Below are 18102 nucleotides of genomic sequence, written 5' to 3'. Positions count from 1 at the left end.
ACAGGGCGCAAAATTTTAAGATGTAGTGATTGCTGCTGAGGGTGCCTGTAATGTAGCATATTAGGCATAAGTAACAGTGCTAATGGTACCCTAAACTATAACCATTAGTAATAGACTGATAGGATAATTCCTAATGCAAGGGTCATGATATCTCTTATTAAAATGTCACCAGACTAAGATAAGACTATCGTAATGGTAAGGCAAAAATGAGATTTGTCTGAAAAGAATGTTGTGCCATGCTGAAACTTCCCACATAAAGAAGCACTGGCAAAATATACAATTCCAGTAATTAAAACAACCTATAGTTCTTTCTTTTTTAGTCTTTCTGCATAGCATTACTGGAGTACGTGATATGTGTATACACTGCAATATTAATTATATGCATATTCCTTTTGCAGTCTATGCTAAGTCATCTAATAGTAAGATTTTAAGATTATTGGATCCTTCATTCATGGTATTGTATTTTGAATACCAGCACCGTAGAAAGTGAGAGAGGGAAACAGATGCATATTATAACGGAAAAAACTTTAATATATTTTAGGGAGGGATTTTTGAAATAAACTGTCATAACTACAAAGAATGAATAACTATTACATTAGATAGAATAAAAAAGATTGAAATCATTACCAGCAATTTTTTTTTCTTTTTGAGGTGATGGAATAAGAACATGACCTAAATTAAAATTAAAATACTAACTAAAAACTCTAACTAAAACTAACTTTGGATTAATATACAAGTGCCTAGCTTTAAGATTGGCCGTTATTTAACAAAATCCGTATGTAGTACAGAGAGCTGCTAAAACTACGATACGTTTAAAATTATCAAGAGGACTAAACCTCTGGCCTTGAAGGCAACCAGCAACCGAGTAAAACTACTATGGCAAGCGGCTTGCAATAACTCTTTCCTCTCTCTTGCTTGGCAAAAAACCACAACTTAAGTACTTGGCGTTAGCAAGACAAATTTGCATAAATATGTTAAAGCTTTTAATTCTGGCCGGAAATAGAAAATAAGAAGTGATAGTAAAGATTTAAAACAAAATAAACGTTAGTAAAACTTAGGATCCTTACACAGTAAATTAAATATTAAATCATACCAGCGTACCACAAACTAAAAATCAATAGAAAATTAACCTCTTCAACCCAAGAAGTACGAAAAATTACCTATAACATAATCAAGTTATGTGGGGTGGTCTTCCTCATCAATTTTTCTCTACTTAACGGTTTAATGAGAAAATTGGAGGAGATTCTTTTACGTATTTCTTGGAGATGATGAAAATAAACCATAACTTCTTGAAAAGCACAGTACTTCGTTTGACGTAAAACGGAACTATGTAAACAAGTCGGATAAAAGTGGTGAAGGTATAAGGTACTTCTCCTATTTTCCTAGCGACCGTTCGTGGTGTATTGATTCTGCACTCTGGGCCGGTATCCCGAGGTCCGTGGTTCAATTCCCGGCGAAGGCAATTGCTATTTTACATCTTTCCTGCTTCCAAAAATATACGTAATTCTCCACAAAGGTAAGGGGTTCGATTCGAAGTGCACATAAGCGGAGCGACGAAAAAAATTAAATAGAACACCGACCTACTACTAATTGGGTAGTAAATTGTTTTGTATCCTGCAGTCAACGAAACGAGAAAGGTTTTCAACGACTGGCATGGAAAACGACTTTCGTTTCACGAAAAGCCATGCTAACTAAAGGTAAAAAGAGTCAAGCTTCAAATGTTGTTGAATCGCATGCGATAATTCCGTAAAGGTTATAGGCGGTTATGCATAGATGATTCCTTTCGCCTGATCATTCGTTACATAAACAAGTTCTTTCAAAATAGTAACTTCCCTTCCTTTTGGTAAAGTGTTATGAGGTAGAAGATCGTCGAGACTATTTTCAACCCAGTCAAAATCTTCATAATTGAGAAAAACAAACGATTTCATCTTATATTGAGTTTTTCAAAATTATTTATAAGAGGTACTCTATAGAATAGACGATGAAAGAAACAATTCCATTCATATATGCGTATATGTTTTCCCTTTTCTTTTCCCTCTAAATAGAGAAGAGGGGAGATAAATCCTAAGAGGGACATCTCTCAATGAAAGTAAAACTCTCACAGCCAGAAAAATATTACTCGAAAGAAGGAGACCAAATTGTAGATAAAGTGAGCTCGAGCAAACCTTTCTCTACTTTTGAGATCAGTTAACAGAGTTTATAGTCTCTCTCAATCTTTTCTCAGGGCTCAGAGAGAAAAAAAGACATGAAGTAGATTAAATCGGAGATATCATATGGTAACAGAAGATGCTGTATGTGTTTCGTTGAAGTTCTCTCTCAGAAAGAATGAAAAAGATGAGATCATATATAAGATCATGAAGGAGATCCAAGGTGAGATAACAGGAGTTTGGTTGAACTCGATTGAAACTTTCTCGAGCGTGAGAGAAAAATTTTAAAACAATTACATTAAGATAACAGTTCACCCCGTTCTAGGGATCATGCTGTCCTATCCATCGAGCGGTTGAAATTGTCTTAAGCCTCAGAAAAAATCTCACTAAGAAATAAATAATAATAATAATAATAATAATAATAATAATAATAATAATAATAATAATAATAATAATAATAATAATAAAAAAACTTTTTATTCATTTATGAATGATGAACTTTCATTTACGAATGATTTCAACGAATGATGAATAAATGATGAATTATGGATGGTGAATGAACTTTATGGATAAATGAACTTTAATGAATGATGTCCTTTAGTACATCAATTCATAAATGAACTACCCCTTTTCTCTTTTTTTTTTCCTACATAAAAAAGAGGAAAAAGGTTCTTGAATGGTCTTCAGAAAATAAAATGGGTTTTCCTTTTCCATGTATAATCCTCATACCTCTCACTGCAAGTATCTCACGGAACTCATTTTAGAAAATCTCAACAGCATTCCAAGAGACGTTGAATTTTTACCTTGATGTTGGGGAAAACATATTGTGTGTAGTAAACATATCCTGTTGAATGATCCCCAGAAATCTGAGTTGAAGATTGTACTGTCTTATCGTACGAGGAGACTATGATGATGTTCTCTCTTATATACGTTTCAGTCACTCCTATTTTGTTTCAAGAAACATGATGTCCAACCTAACAAACCGGCTGAAACTTTCTCGGACCTTAGAAAAAATAAAAAAAAAATGAGAAATTAAAAAAAAATTCTGAAAGCTTTCAGATTTTATATCACGACCAAAAGGGCGTCTTTTAAACCGGTTTGAACCGATTCAAACCGGCTTCAAATGGTTCAAACCGGTCTAAAACGGATTAAACCAGTTTAGACCGGTTCAATCCGGTTTGAACCGGACCAAACCGGATTAATCCGATTTGAACTAGCTTGAACCGTTTTGAATCAATTTGAACAAGTTAGACTGGTTTGGACCGGTTTGAACCAGCTTAAACCAGTTGAAACCGGTCTAACTTATCCGGTTCAGGGCCTCAGAGAAACTCGTACTGGGAAATAAAAATAATAATAATAATAATAACCCCTCCTCTTTTTCTGTTTCTTTTAATTTTCGAAGTTTCCTCTTTTTGAAATCTTAATATAACATTAAATTTTTGAAGCGTATGGAATTATAATATCTTAAGGAATACATATATGTCAGTCATATACATCCACGTCATACGTCCGTTTCGTTTAATATACTACTTCGCAGATGACGAACGATAAATAAGTAAATGAAGAAAGGAATAAAAGTGAATAAAACATTTTTAACAAGAGGCTCTTTCAAATAAACAATAAGAAAGCTGTTTCATATGCTACAACAATAAAATGGTCATCACAAAAGTTTGCTAAAAGTTAGCTAAGAGAGTTCTTCAAAACTAACATTTAATTTCCGAATACTATTTTCATTATAAACCCCCACAATTTTCTGCGCTTAGTCAATCTAAGGCAATTAATGCATTTTCTGTAGAACATATAATAGGCACAGATCAAAGAAAGCGAAGGTCGGTCGACAACCTTTACTTTCCAGTGGCAACAACATTATCATTAAAATACTATGTTAGAGCTGTAGTTTAATATATATATATATACAGTGCCTCACAAAAGTGATGGGACACTTGTGCTTTACAAAAGGAAACTATAATAAAATAAATTAAAAAAAAAACATGTAAACATTTTTTGTGGGTGTGTTTCATACTTAAATTTAGTAGCAATTATTACATAACATACATTTTCTCAAAATATTAAAATATTAATTTAATAAAAATACAATTGTTTAGAACGGAGCAAAAAATGGCTCACATAAATGATGGGACACCATTAGATACTACTTCGTACTACAATAAAAATATATTTTGGGGTTTTTATTTTTACTCAAAAGCAATTGGCAATAATTTATAAAACCGTCTGCAGTATTTCTCTCCAGTTTGTTTTGGAATTTTTGTGTTTTTTAGCTCTGTGCAGCCATGAATGCTAAACGAAAAGAAACTTTACCTGAAGTTCGAAAATTAGTTATTAATTTTCATATTGAACGTGGAAAATCTATGCGAAAAACTGCTGAAACAGTTAACTTGAGTCATTCAACTGTTTTCAAGATCATTAAACGATATAAAAAGAATCATATGATTCAGGATAAAAGAAGACCTGGCCGACCATCAAAAGCTATCCAATGGAATAAAGCGAATTATCGTTCGAAATATATATATATATATATATATATAAAATCCAAGAATGAGTGCTCCTAAAGTTGCTGCTGATTTACAACCATTATAGGGAGTAATTGTTAATCCTGAGACTATTAGAAGAGTAATTCGATCTGCTGGATATCACGGTAGAGCAGCCGAGAAAAAATTCTTCGTGAGTGAGAAGAATAGAAAACTCAGACTGGCTTTCGCAAAATCCAACATAAATAAGAATTCTGATTACTGGAATGAAGTTATATTTGCTGATGAGAGTAAATTTAATATATTTGGTTCTGACGGTAGAATCTTGATGTGCAGAAAACCCAGGGAAGAATTTCGTAAACAGAACTTGGTGCCAACAGTAAAACATGGTGGAGGGGGAGTTATGGTATGGGGGTGTATGTCGTCCGCTGGAGTTGGTAATCTTGTTTTTATTGACAGTATAATGGATCAGTACAAGTATATTGACATTTTAAATCAAACTTTAAAATCTTCAGCACGAAAATTGAACCTTCATAACGATTTTAAATTCTACCAGGACAAATCCATTCCAAGAGGATTAAATCATGTTTTAAAAGTAAAAGGAAGTCCAACAAAATAATAAAACCTTTTAAAAAGTAAAATTTTTGGATAAGTATTTGATGGAAAAGTAAGTGTCCCATCACTTATGTGAGCCATTTTTTTGCTGCGTTCTAAACAATTATATTTTTATTAAATTAATATTTTAATATTTTGAGGAAATGTATGTTATGTATTAATTGTTACTAAATTTAAGTATGAAACATACCCACAAAAATTTTTACATGTTTTCTTAATTTATTTTACTACAGTTTCCTTTTGTAAAGCACAAGTGTCCCATCACTTTTGTGAGACACTGTACTTTATTTCAGGAATACTTTGAAGATCTGATAATAGTACGCAATGGTACTCAGAAACACATGCCTCAAATTCATACATTCTCGCTTATCTGCGTTATTAAATAATGAAGAATTTTTATTGTATGAATGTACGTATGCATGTGTGTATGTATGTTCCACGCACTGTGGGGAAACGGCGGTGCCTAGAGCCATGTAATTTTGAAAACACAGGAGCAAAACGTTCTTCTTTCTAGTATGATTCATTTCATATTGAGATGAGATTTCAGCTGCGCGCATTTTATTTCAATAAGGTGAAAACTCGTTTCTTGTAAGTGAAAAAAACCATATTTGATAATATATAAATAAATTTTATTTAGTCTTTTGAAACGCGAACATGTAACTCCTCTATCTTAATAATAAAAAACTCGTAGTAAATTTTTATATAAGATATTTAGAACATCTTCTTATTCTGATGCTGCCATTCCGGAAAAGCATAACTCTGTTTCCTTTATTTATAATTGGCGATCTTTACACATACGTAAATATTCCAGCTGAATATGTACACCTCGAAGCCCCAATTGAGAACTTGTTTTTGATTTATTTCCTATTTTGAGTGAATTTGAGTTTTTGAATAAAAACTTAGCAATTTAAAAACTTTATATTGCCACTTGGCAAAGAAAGTTTTGTTTCAAGTTTAACTACAAAACTCAGCGAGGTAAAAGAATTGTGTTGCCACTTGATAAAAAGCAATATACTTATCTTTCAAATGTAAATCAATAAACTTAGAGACTTGAAATATGAAGTAATAACAACAAAAATTTAACAAAAGTATCGCCACTGCCAGAACTAAAATATTTTTAACTTCCACGCGATGGCGGTTTTTTTCCCCAGCAAGGAGTGTAATATTATTTAATTTTACTTCCAAATTCATCGTGTTATTAATTAACAGACGAAGCGATTGAACAGCAATAAATGCTGATTCATTTCAGTTATTATTAATTACTAGTTGGATCTGCGACATTACATTAGCTGTACGTATTAAAATAATTATGTACAGTTTTCTTTTTTATAACAACTATTTTAAGCGACTCGTTGTCAAAAAAAGTGAATGATCTTAGGATCTTTGACATTTGAGACCTTTTGTTTTGTGTTGCACTATTATTTCTAGCTGTCTCTCAGGCCAGGACCGAAGCATGGTGGTGATAATGAGAAAGGGGCTTGAAACCACAAGACAGATGAGATGCAGCCCGCATGTGTCCTTACTGGGCCGCGCCTTAGAAGATAAGTGTTGTATATTAAGGAGGGATTCTCAGATTTTTTGCTCTAAGCTCACCTGCTCAGTGCCAGCACGTGTGCCGTCCTCCAATTTCACTCACACAGTTTGAATAACGGGGTAAGTAATTAGTTTGTGTTCCAAAATCTCCTGTGCTTTTGTCCCTTTCTTATATCTCCACCAGTTTTTCCTCTTTAGAAATGGATGAAACACGTTAAAAAGAATTTGATTTCGCTAAATTGCTTATAAAATAGGATCCTATTAATTTAAAAAAAGGAATATTAAAAACTTAAAGACTGATAAACCTTCCATTCTCTAACGAATCGAATAAACGAATGCATAAAACTCGCATTCGCATAAAAGACGGTGTGAATTACATGGGAATGAGAATTAGGAGAATTTATGAGGTATTTTCTCCCTCCTTCCAGCACGCCTTCGTGGTGTAACGATTAGCACAGCCGGCGCGTATTCGAAAGATCCAGGTTCGAGACCCGGGGAGGGCATAGCTCATTTCTTCAGTTTCCTGACATTGAGAAAACCTAATGACTCTATAGTGGCGCCTTTAAAAATGTGTTGGATAATGATTCTTTTACACCGGGATTTGGCGATCGGGTTCCCTAATCCCTAGTTGCCCTTTAAAGGGGGAGTAAATAACATATTTTCTCCCTCTCTCCAGCCTGCCTTCGTGGTATAACGGGTAGCACATCCGGCACGTATTCGAGAGGTCCAGGTTCGAGTCCCGGCGAGGGCATTTGCTTATTTTTTATGTCACCTGCTTCAAAATAACCTTATGACTCTACAAATTAAAATGTAAAGAATAAACCCACCTTTAAAGTAGTATATGCATGTTGAAACTATAACATTAATTGATAATTAGAGATAAGATTAAACAACATTAAATAATAAATAAATAATATTAAATAAAGATTAAACGAAAGTGGATCTATTATTTGGTTGTTTTATTTTACAGCATATTGTAAACCTTGTCCCGAATTTTGTGCGATATCGAGCAGTAAAGTTAACAAATTAAATCAGTTCGAAACTTGTTAAACTTTGGCAAATATTAACAAACATTGATCAACTGAGTACGTCCATGTCACACATATTTTTCCCCTTCTCCTTTTCTAACAGGGCCCACCAGCGGCCGAGCGGTAAAGTCGCTGAACACTGGTAGTTCGGTCCGAGGTTCGAATCCCGCGAACGGGCTGGCTGCATGGGCGTTTTCGTGGTTTTCCCCATGTGTAACGTGTATACGAGCCAGTTTCCCTTAGAAAGTCCTCCACGAAAGGCATCCCTCCCCTTAGGCAGATAGCCCTCGTGTGCTTTGCCATAATTAAAATACACCAATACACACCTTTTCTAACATAACATAGGTTTAAAGGAATTTTAACTTCTGTTGTAAAATAAAGAAGAATTCGTATGAATGTATGATTGAATATGCGTATGTATGACTGTATGTATGTATGTACGTATGTATGTATGTATGTGTGCATATATGCATGCTTTTCCCTTTTTTTATGTCTCTACTTGTTTCTGCTTTTTGGAAATGGCTGAAATATTTTAAACGGAATTTGGCGTCGCTGAATAGGCTTTAAAATACGATCCTTTTGTCTTTAAAAATGGAATATTTAAAAGCTTTGTCTTCTTTCTGCTGTTAAATAAAGAAGCATTTGTATGTATGCGTATATGTATGTATGTATGTATTTGTCTGTAAATATGTTCCTTCTACTGTACAAAAAGGCGATTTTAAGCAAAAAGGCGATTTTAAGCAAAAAGGCTATAAAGCAAAAAGTACAATTTTTGCTTTTTAATTTGTTTTTTAATTTAATTTATATTTTTTGCGAACTTAATGAAATTCTGATTCAAACTCAAACGCTCCATGGTATATAAGAAATAACAGCATTTATGACGAATTAAATATTGTGCAGCTGTGTACCTTTTATATCACCTGGCCGGCCCACTAGCAGCTGAATACTGGTAGTTCGGTCCTCACTTAGAATCCCGGCGAACGGGCTAGCTGCAAAGGCGTTTTCGCGGTTTTTCCCATTTGTAAGGTGTATAAGAGCCAGCTTCCCTTAGCACGTCCTCCACGAAGGCATCTCTCATCTAAGGTAGATATCTCTTGAGTGCTTTGCCATAATTAAATAAACCGAAACAGAATCTATCGCCCGCCTCAGCAGTTTCACAACAGAACAGTCAGTGTACTGATAATATTGAAAAAATTAAAATTTGCAACTATAATTTCAATGACTATATTAATAGCAAAAGATTCAAATATATTTGAAATGGTGTTATCTCAGCTTAGTTACTATATTACTTTAATTATTATTCAAAAATTCTGATGTAAATACCACATAGCTTCCTTGTACGGTTTATTAAATTATACACATTTTTTGCTGCACTTCATTGAAACTTATTTCCTCGAATGATTCTGACTTTATTAACAGATTCAACGAGGCAAGTTGAAAATGACAGGAATCTTTGCTAATTTTGAAATTAAATATTCCGGTCAACTTTTATTGTGCGGGAGTCGAACTTATTATGATTTTATTTTATCATCTCGTGTATAAAACTTTCCCAAATATAAGAACCGGGAGATTGCATTAAGAGTTCGATTTCGTTATTTTTCGAAAATTATTATTATTATTTTTTTTTTTAATTTGAAATTGCCAAAACGCGAATATTTGAGGCATTTAAAACACTTCTTTAATTGGAAGTATATGATTACGACCAAAGATTACGAAAATAAAGGCCGGCTAAGAACTTTTAAACCATGTAAGTGAGGTGAATATATACATACACTTCTTCTGTTGCCGATTACAATAAGAAAGTTTGGTTTGGTTCATTAGATTGCGGCAAACGACTCGAGATATGACGTCGTTGAGGACTTTTTAAGGGAAACTGGCTCGTATGCATGCAACACATGGGAAAAATCCCGAAAATGCCCATGCAGGTAGCTTGTTTGCGGAATTCGAACCTCTGACCGAACTACCTAATGTTCAACGACTTTACCGCTCGGCCGCTGGTGGGCTGTAATAAAATAAAAAAAAAAAAAAAAAAAAAAAAAAAAAAAAAAAAAGGAGGTGAGTAACTAGATGCTATAGCAGTCTCATATACTAATGCTTTTTGAGTTATGCGAGATGGTTCTAGGAAAAAAACCCACAGGAAAAATGCTCACAGAATAATGTTCACAGGTATAAATACTCACAGAAAAAAAAAAAAAAAAAAAAAAAAAAAAAAAAAGCCTACACAGAAATATACCCACATAGATAAAAGCTCACATGGAGAAACTACGGTAGTTTATGATGCCAGTAGTATACAAGGAAGTTGTAATAGTTTTCGATATCATTTTGAAATTTAGAGAACATAAAATTGGACTGTGTGGAGATACTGAACGGGCATTCCTTCAAATTCAAGTCACGAGAGATGGCCGAAATTATTTATGTTTCCTGTATTATAAAAACTTGTACAAAACCCAACCCATAACCATGTATCATTTTAATAGACATTGATTTGGTGTCACTTATTCTCATTACATTTTGGCTGCCCCGATTAAAACTCATATTAATGCTTACAAGAATACACACCCTCTCGCATATGAAATCTTGAATAGTTCTATTTATGTGGATGATCTTTTTCATGAAACTTCTACTGTTCAAGAAGCTTATGACTTATCTTGTGATGCTGTTTTGATTTTAAAGGACACAAACATGAATATGAAAAAATTTGACACTAATTCTAAAGAACTGAAAGATTTATGGAAGAATTCTAATTCATAAATCGAAACAAATGAATATTCCGATTTACATTTAACAGTTTTAGGACTCAGTTGGAATGCTATTGAAGACACATTAAGTCTAGACTTAAGGTCATTGTTGGATCCATGTTGGATATTAAGGAATGTACTAAAAGAAACGTACTACACACAGCCGCAAAAATATTTGATCCACCGTTAGGTGTTTCCCGGAGAAATTAAAGAAAAATGGCAAGCATGGTGTAATGAAATTAAAGAACTTCAAAATTTGAAAATTCCTCAACATTATTTTCCCGGCACAAATCTGAAGGGAGAAGAAGATTTACAGATCCATATATTCTTTGATGCTTCATTAAAAGCTTTTGGAGCGGTTGCATACTTTAGGTACAAGACATCGTATGGCACTTCTGAAACTAGCATCATAATTTCCAAATCACGAGTTGCGCCAATTAAAAAAATGACGTTGCCCCAACTAGAATTAATGGGTGCAGTAATTGAAGCAAGATTAACTAAATAGTGTAAAAATCTTTTTTAGAAATTTAGAAAAGATTATTCTGTGGAGTGATTCAACAATTGTGCTACACTGGATAAAAGCACGGCATGTAAATGGAAGCAATTCCTTTCAAACAGAGTATTAGAAATTCAAGACCACTGGGATCTACAGATCCCAGTGGAGAGACACTGTATAGGCAAAGATAATACTACGGACTTGTTAACAAGAGGATAACTAGTAAAGATTTAGAACTTGAAAAAAATGTGGCGGCAGGGCCGAAAATGGTTAATGTATCCGGAGAATACTTGGCCCCAGTCGAAGAGATTTGAATATGACTCAATAGACCCGGAGATTGAAGCTGAATATAAAGCTTCTGGTATAATTATTTCCGCAATTGTTTCCAAACCGATAATTGATGTTAATAAGGTTAGTTGCTTACGCAAACTACTGAAGGCGATTTCTTTGGATATTGCGGTTTGTTGATGTTCTTACGAGGAAAACTATGACAATGGGTCCTCTTACTACTGAAGAATATAATCGTGCTAAACAGTTTTGGGTAAAAGCTGTTCAAAGGGACTTCGCTGAGGAAATTAATTGTTTGAAGAATGGCAAGCATTTAAAAAAAGACTCTAAGTTGTTATGCTTAAACTCATTTTTAGATTATGAAGATGTATTGCGAGTGACAGGAAGGCTTGAGGAAACTCCTTTAGCTACGGATGAAAAACACCCTATTATACTATCGTCAAAATCTAAACTCACTGAATTACTGATTTGGGAATCCCATTATAAGCTATTTCTCCCGCCTTCCTAGCGTGCCTTCGTGGTGTAGTGGTTCTACACGCTAGACCGGTATTTCAAAGGTCCGTGGTTCAGTTCCCGGCGAAGGCGTTGCTAATTTTTCATCTTGCCTGCTTCCAAACAAATACCTACACTGGCGCCCGAACTAAAAGGGTGTTTATTTTCTGTTTCACGGATTAATTGCGATTGGAGTTTTTAGTCTAATATGTTTTTGTATGTGATGTGAATAAAAATAAGAAAAAACTGGACAACATGTTCTTCATGCAAGAATTTTCTAATGATATTTTTATTTTTTTCAGTACGTGCTTTACAATCGGTACTTCTGCGTTTTTATGTCTTAGTGTTCTTACATAAGTACTTCTCTACATGTGTTTTCATTACATATACATAATATATAGGTCTCGTATTACAGATTGGAATAAAAAAAGAGGCGCACAACTAGATGTTATAGCAATTTCATATGCGAAATTCTACGGAGGGTCGTTTTTGAGTTATGCGCGATACACACATACATAGATACATGCGTACATGCGTATGCACAGACTTTACGAAAAATCTCTTATGAATCTATTTTAAATTTATTTTACAAACTGTTTTGGAAAAAAAAAAGTTTTTTTTTTTTTTTTTTCTTTTCGTACGTACAGTTGTCATGCAATGAAATTGTCCAAATGGATTCGTTAGCTGCCGAAATGGATATTTCGGCTGAAATAGGATACTCGATTTTTTTCCGATTACAGTGATTCCTTTGCTTCGTAGGAGGAAGTAAAAATGCATGACCATTAACCAAAGAAGTATCATTTCATATTAAAACGATTACATCGCGTCAGTTAGCTCTACACTGTTCCATAATTTTATTCGAGCTCTGTAAAATTTTGTACAATTCATATTGAACCAAAGGAAGAGAACAATCTCTGTCTAGCTGAGATTTCGAAAAAAATGTACTCTCATTTGCCTAAATGAAGCCTCTTCACTCTGCAAAGCTCAGGCAATGCCGAATACTTAAGCTAGTAAACAATATCACGCACTAAATTTCCTTTCAAACAGGAAAAGATGAAATCATCATTTTACCGTTCTCTTAAACTGAATTACACCGGTACTGGTAAATTAAGTTATAAGGTAATAGTCTCGCCTTCCTAGCGTGCCTTCGTGGTGTAGTGGTTCTGCGCGCTGGGCCAGTATTCCAGAGGTCCGTGGTTCGATACCCGGCGAAGGCGCTTGCTCATTTTTCATGTTGCCTGCTTCCAAAAAAATCTTTAATGTCTAAGTAATCAAAATACTGAAAGACTGAATTATTGAATTTTAAAAATTGTCTTCCCTGAAAATTTAGCATAAATAATTAAAATATTTTTATTTGCTGTAACAAAGATATTTGTTAACTTTTCAGATTTCAAGGAGGTGTAAAATGGCATATTCGGCATTCTTCATTCCTCTTTTTTTATTTAGTCACATAATCCTTGCAAACAGTTTCGTAAGTTTTTTTCATTCATTCTGATTCACTGTACTTAAATTTTAAAATATTTACCATTTTAATAGTAATGCCAATTTTGTTTTTCTTTCTAGCCACAGCCACAACCTGATTTTCACACACGCCTGAACAAAAGCCAACTAAAGAAATATTTCTCTGTAGATGAACATGAGAAAGGTAAGGTTCATTGAATAACGAACAAGGTTGAATTTATAGCTTTTTATTTGAAGGGAATAAAAAATTTAGTTTGAAATCAAATATATTGGAATTCAAAATTTTGAAAATGTGCGTTGTTTTAGTCCTAAATCTTTAAGAAAATTTAACAGCCATTTTTCTTCTTGTGCTGTATTAGCTGCTGCAATATATTCTACTTCAGTTGAAGATAGTGCAATGCAGTTTTGCCTTTTGCTGCTCCATGAAATGCAGTTATTTTCTACTTTGAATATGTATCCGCTGATGGATTTTCTTGTTGTTCTCTCATTTGCCTAATCTGCATCTGAATATGTTGTTAGTATAGATTCTTGAATTTTGTTAAAGAGCAACTTAAAATCTTTAGTTGTATGCAAGTATTGAATGAATTTCTTGACAGCATTCCAATCTACGTTCCGAGGTTTTTCGTTTCTTTGACTCAGTAGATTGACTGCGCATGCTATATCTCGTCTGCTGATTGTTGCAATATATAATAATGCCCTTACTGCTTGTCTATATTCTGTATTATCCTCTAGAAGATCATCTTCAGCTTTTAGGTTTGTAGTAATTTGTTTCCATTGGCGTATATGTTGGCTATATTTCCCTTTTAAGAATTCTGGATTCAGTTCCGATTCTGCTTTGGCTTCAAGAGCCGTAATGAGCGTATCGTAAGAACTAGGCAATGAACAAAGCAAAAGTGCCGAAACGTGTTCGTCTTTTATATTTTGAGTTTATCGACTAACTCCAGTAATGTATTTATATGTGTTTGCACATTTCCATGTTCCTTAAGCTTCAGACTGTAAAGATTTCACAAAAGAAATAGTTTACTTGAAAGATTAGATCTTTTGTGTACCTGCCTGAGTTTTTCCCAGGGGGCTTTTGCAGTAGTTTTATGTTTAATATGAATTATTTGGCTGTCTTCGATAAATAAATTTATCATCGCGCGACTTTGCCGATCCCGTTTACTCCATTGTTCTGTAATAGGGCTTGGAGGAACATCTTGGATTACATAGTAAAGATCCTCCTTTATTAGTAGTATTTGCATTTTGAATTTCCATGTTCAGTAATTGCTGGAATTGAGTTTTTCAATGTACATTTGACTTGAATTCAACATTTTTGTATCGTCGAAAAAAATTATTTTCTTTTTTGATATGAAACTACAGTTTAGCTTTTACAGTATTTTTCTTTATTATTATTTAATTAAGCTATGATCTTTTCAATTCAGTCTCAAAATCTTTTGTTGTAAAACATTTTTATAGCCTCGAAATTTCACAACAAATTAATAAAAGTAGAAAGCAAATTCATTTCTCTTACCTTGTATCCAGCGCAGTTTCAAGCGAGATGATAGCTAATTAACTTGTAATCCGAAAAACGGTTGCAAAGTCGGAAATTAGTTTAGTCGGAAATTGCAAGATCACATAACACATTTTTGTTTACACAATGAAAATAGATTAAGATTTGTTAATATCACAAATACATATTGAAGAAGAGAGTTATACAATAGAGAGTAAGAATTGTTAGAATTGGAGGCTACCTTCAGCCCACCTGGACACGAGTGTCCCCATAGCTCAAAAGAAGGGGCCCCGTATCTCCACAAACGAGGGCAGCCAGGAACCCAGCCACCCCCAAACAACAAACAAAAATACTAAATCAAAAATAAATAAGCACATCTAACACAAAATTACAGACCAACAAACAAACAAAAAAGTCCGTAAACACAAATTCACAACATAGAACACCAAGGATATCTAAAACTCATATAAATACAAAATTCAATTTTAACAGAAGATTCCGACTAGCGCCCTATTTTCATTGATAAACTTCATTAGAGCAATAGAATATGATTTAAAAACTTTAAAAGTAATGACACTTACATTAAAATCAGTAATGTTAAAAATCTGTCTAATAGGGACTGTTAAACTACAATCAACCACGAAATGCCTAGCATCACCATCAACCTGACAACTATTACATAATTTATTTTCCTGCAGATTAAATCGGTTGAAATAGAACGGAAGCCTACCATGTTCAGTTAAAACCTGATTAGCATCAATATTGTTCATACATTTCATTTTATTTGTGATTTTAATTAGTTCCATAAATCCTTTGTTTTTAGGTGAAGAGAACCACTGTATTTCCCATTTGTTAAAGTAAAATTTTTTCATACTTCGAATTGCAATTCTCTTCGAACCTGTTACTTCAATATCCATTGCACTGACGTGTGAGACCGCCTGCTTGGCCAGGCTGTCGGTCCTCTCATTACCAATAAAGCCTATATGGGCTTTAACCCAATGTAGCTTAATATTTAAATATGAACTCAAAGTTTCTAAATGACTCTTAATTTCGACAATTAATGGATTGAAATTGTCTGGGCGGGAGAGCGCATGGAGAAGTGACAGGCAGTCAGTGTAAATATTTACAGACGTGGGTATAAACAAGGTATTTTTAATCCATAATAAGGCTTGTTTGAACGCTTCACTTTCTGCTGGAAAACTGAATTATATATATTCAGCTTAAACATTCTATAATCCACCTCAGTTCCATAGTAAAAAACAACAAAGGCAGCCCCTATGCTCCCTCCGACCCCAGAACCATCTGTATAAATATCAAACACATCAACAGTTGGATTACTTTTATCAAAAACAAAACCAAATCTATTCGAAGGATGTATTAAATGAATATTAAAATTTTCAAAAACATTCTTTGTAATTAAATAGTCTTCATACATTTTCAATTCCACTCGTCCAGTTCTAAATAAAAATTTCTCATAATAAAATTCGTATAAAATTGAGAGAGAGGAGGCAGCCCAGCCAACACAAAGACGGCCTCGGTAGGTATACTATAGAGAGTATCATATCATTGTCCTTTCCTAAAGGAGTGACAAAAAGTAAGTGAAGAAAAACCGAGTTACAAAATTAACTCATTTGCAGGGTTTCTAGTTCATAATGTTTATCGCGCTATTGGCGGCAGTCCATCACTATTTGCATATCAACACTATTTACTTGCAGGCATTGCTGGCATCTTTTCATAAAATCAGCATTCGAACGCAAAAGCTCTTTTTCCAAAATGTTTTGAATTTGTTTGAATTTTGTCTTTGTGTTCATCAATAGTGTGAAGCTTGTTTCAACAGATTGTATTATTTAGGGTTTTCCACAGAAAATAGTCACATACGCTCAGATCTAGGGAACGTAGAAGCCATAAAACCTTCGAAATGATTCTATTGTCAGACACCTCTCTTATAATTATGCAAAGAATTATTGGAAATATGGAATGTGGCAGAATATTGTATGCATATTGTCTCTCATTATAGATCAATTGTTCAAAAATAGTGCGAGTTATCTGTCTAAATTTACAATATCCTGAAAAACTATGGGCCCTATTATTCGTCTTGAAGTTGCAGCACACTACATACCAACGTTTTGGTCATGCAAGGGAATCTCATGAATGAGTCGGGGATTTTCTGCACTGTCATTTAGTTTTGTGCACACACATAATCATGCAAATTAAACTAAGCCATGTCCAAAAAATATTAAATGTTGATCAACTGTATTATTAGAAATATTATGCAAAACCCAAAGTGCAAAAATTCACATGATTTAACGTTGTCTCGCGGTTCTTGGACTACGCACATTTTTTGGGGCTTCAAATGGAATAATTTAATAGCCCTGTAGGAGGAGACTTTCGAAACATCTGTTTCCTGGGAGACACAGCGTAGAGATTTCGTTGAAATACGCTGTAGTGATTCCAATTTCAACAATTTTCTCTTCCATTAAAACTCTTTTCTTTTTCCTTTACGTATTTTGTCGTTAAATGACTCAGTTTCCTTTAATCTAACAATAAGATTTCTGACAGTATACTTACGAGGAACCAGAATGCCAGAGTTTTTTTGTTATGAATTGGCCACTCACATCTCTACAGGAATCTGTTTTTACGTGTCATACGCATAAAAATGTCTTGTTCGAGTATTAACTTTTGATGCTGCATTGCACACACAATAGTAAACACACATAATAATAAGCACCTTACCTCCCCATTTGAACTCAATTCAAACTTCATTTTGTTCATTTTAAAGTCATACTAATCCACATACAACTTGAAGGAAAATCGGAGACAATGATAGCCTGGACTAGCGCCGACCTCTGGCACAAAGATGCTTACCGCTCTGACCACCTACGCATTGGCTGGTACAAAGATGTTTGAAACGGGCTATATTTTCTTCAAACAGTTATAGGGATACGCAGCATTGAGGCACTAGTGAATATCTTTTCAACATACTCACCATCCTTGTTGAAACATTTCTCCTAAAGGTACACAAAAGCATCGATGCCGGCTTAGAAGCAATATGGATGAATTTCATTAAAATAAAAGGATTAGCAGGCGAAAAAAGATTTTTCATTAAAATAAAAGGATTAAATATTTAGCAAGCTGTCACCGCACTCAGTGACAGCTTGCTAAATGTCCGTTTCGCTGTGAATCGCTTATTTCTTTAAAGATACAAAGAAATAAAAAGAAATAAAGATCACTAGGTACTAGTGCTGGGGCTAGGGAGGAAGTCTAGTACCTTCCAGCTGTAGCACCATAACAAATCACGTGCATTGATGCATGCGTGTGGTTTGATG

General features: G+C 34.0%; 1 protein-coding gene across 1 annotated transcript in view; it reads left to right on the top strand.

The window, feature by feature from the left end:
- The first annotated feature begins 6814 nt into the window (after positions 1 to 6814).
- The window catches only part of LOC118182921 (A disintegrin and metalloproteinase with thrombospondin motifs adt-1-like), a 62835-nt gene continuing 51547 nt past the window's right edge, over positions 6815 to 18102 (top strand). The window contains exons 1-3 of the mRNA XM_085814150.1: positions 6815 to 6904; positions 13214 to 13297; positions 13390 to 13471. Coding sequence (XP_085670276.1) covers positions 13232 to 13297; positions 13390 to 13471 — 148 coding nt within the window. The 5' untranslated portion in view covers positions 6815 to 6904; positions 13214 to 13231. The remainder of the gene's footprint in view (positions 6905 to 13213; positions 13298 to 13389; positions 13472 to 18102) is intronic.

The sequence above is a fragment of the Stegodyphus dumicola genome, chromosome 3, assembly GCF_044657685.1.
Source record: "Stegodyphus dumicola isolate Sdum_Otavi_A_Nest chromosome 3, ASM4465768v1".
NCBI lineage: Eukaryota > Metazoa > Arthropoda > Arachnida > Araneae > Eresidae > Stegodyphus > Stegodyphus dumicola.
The sequence above is the reverse complement of the archived record's forward strand: the minus strand, read 5'-3'. Positions and strand labels throughout refer to the sequence as shown.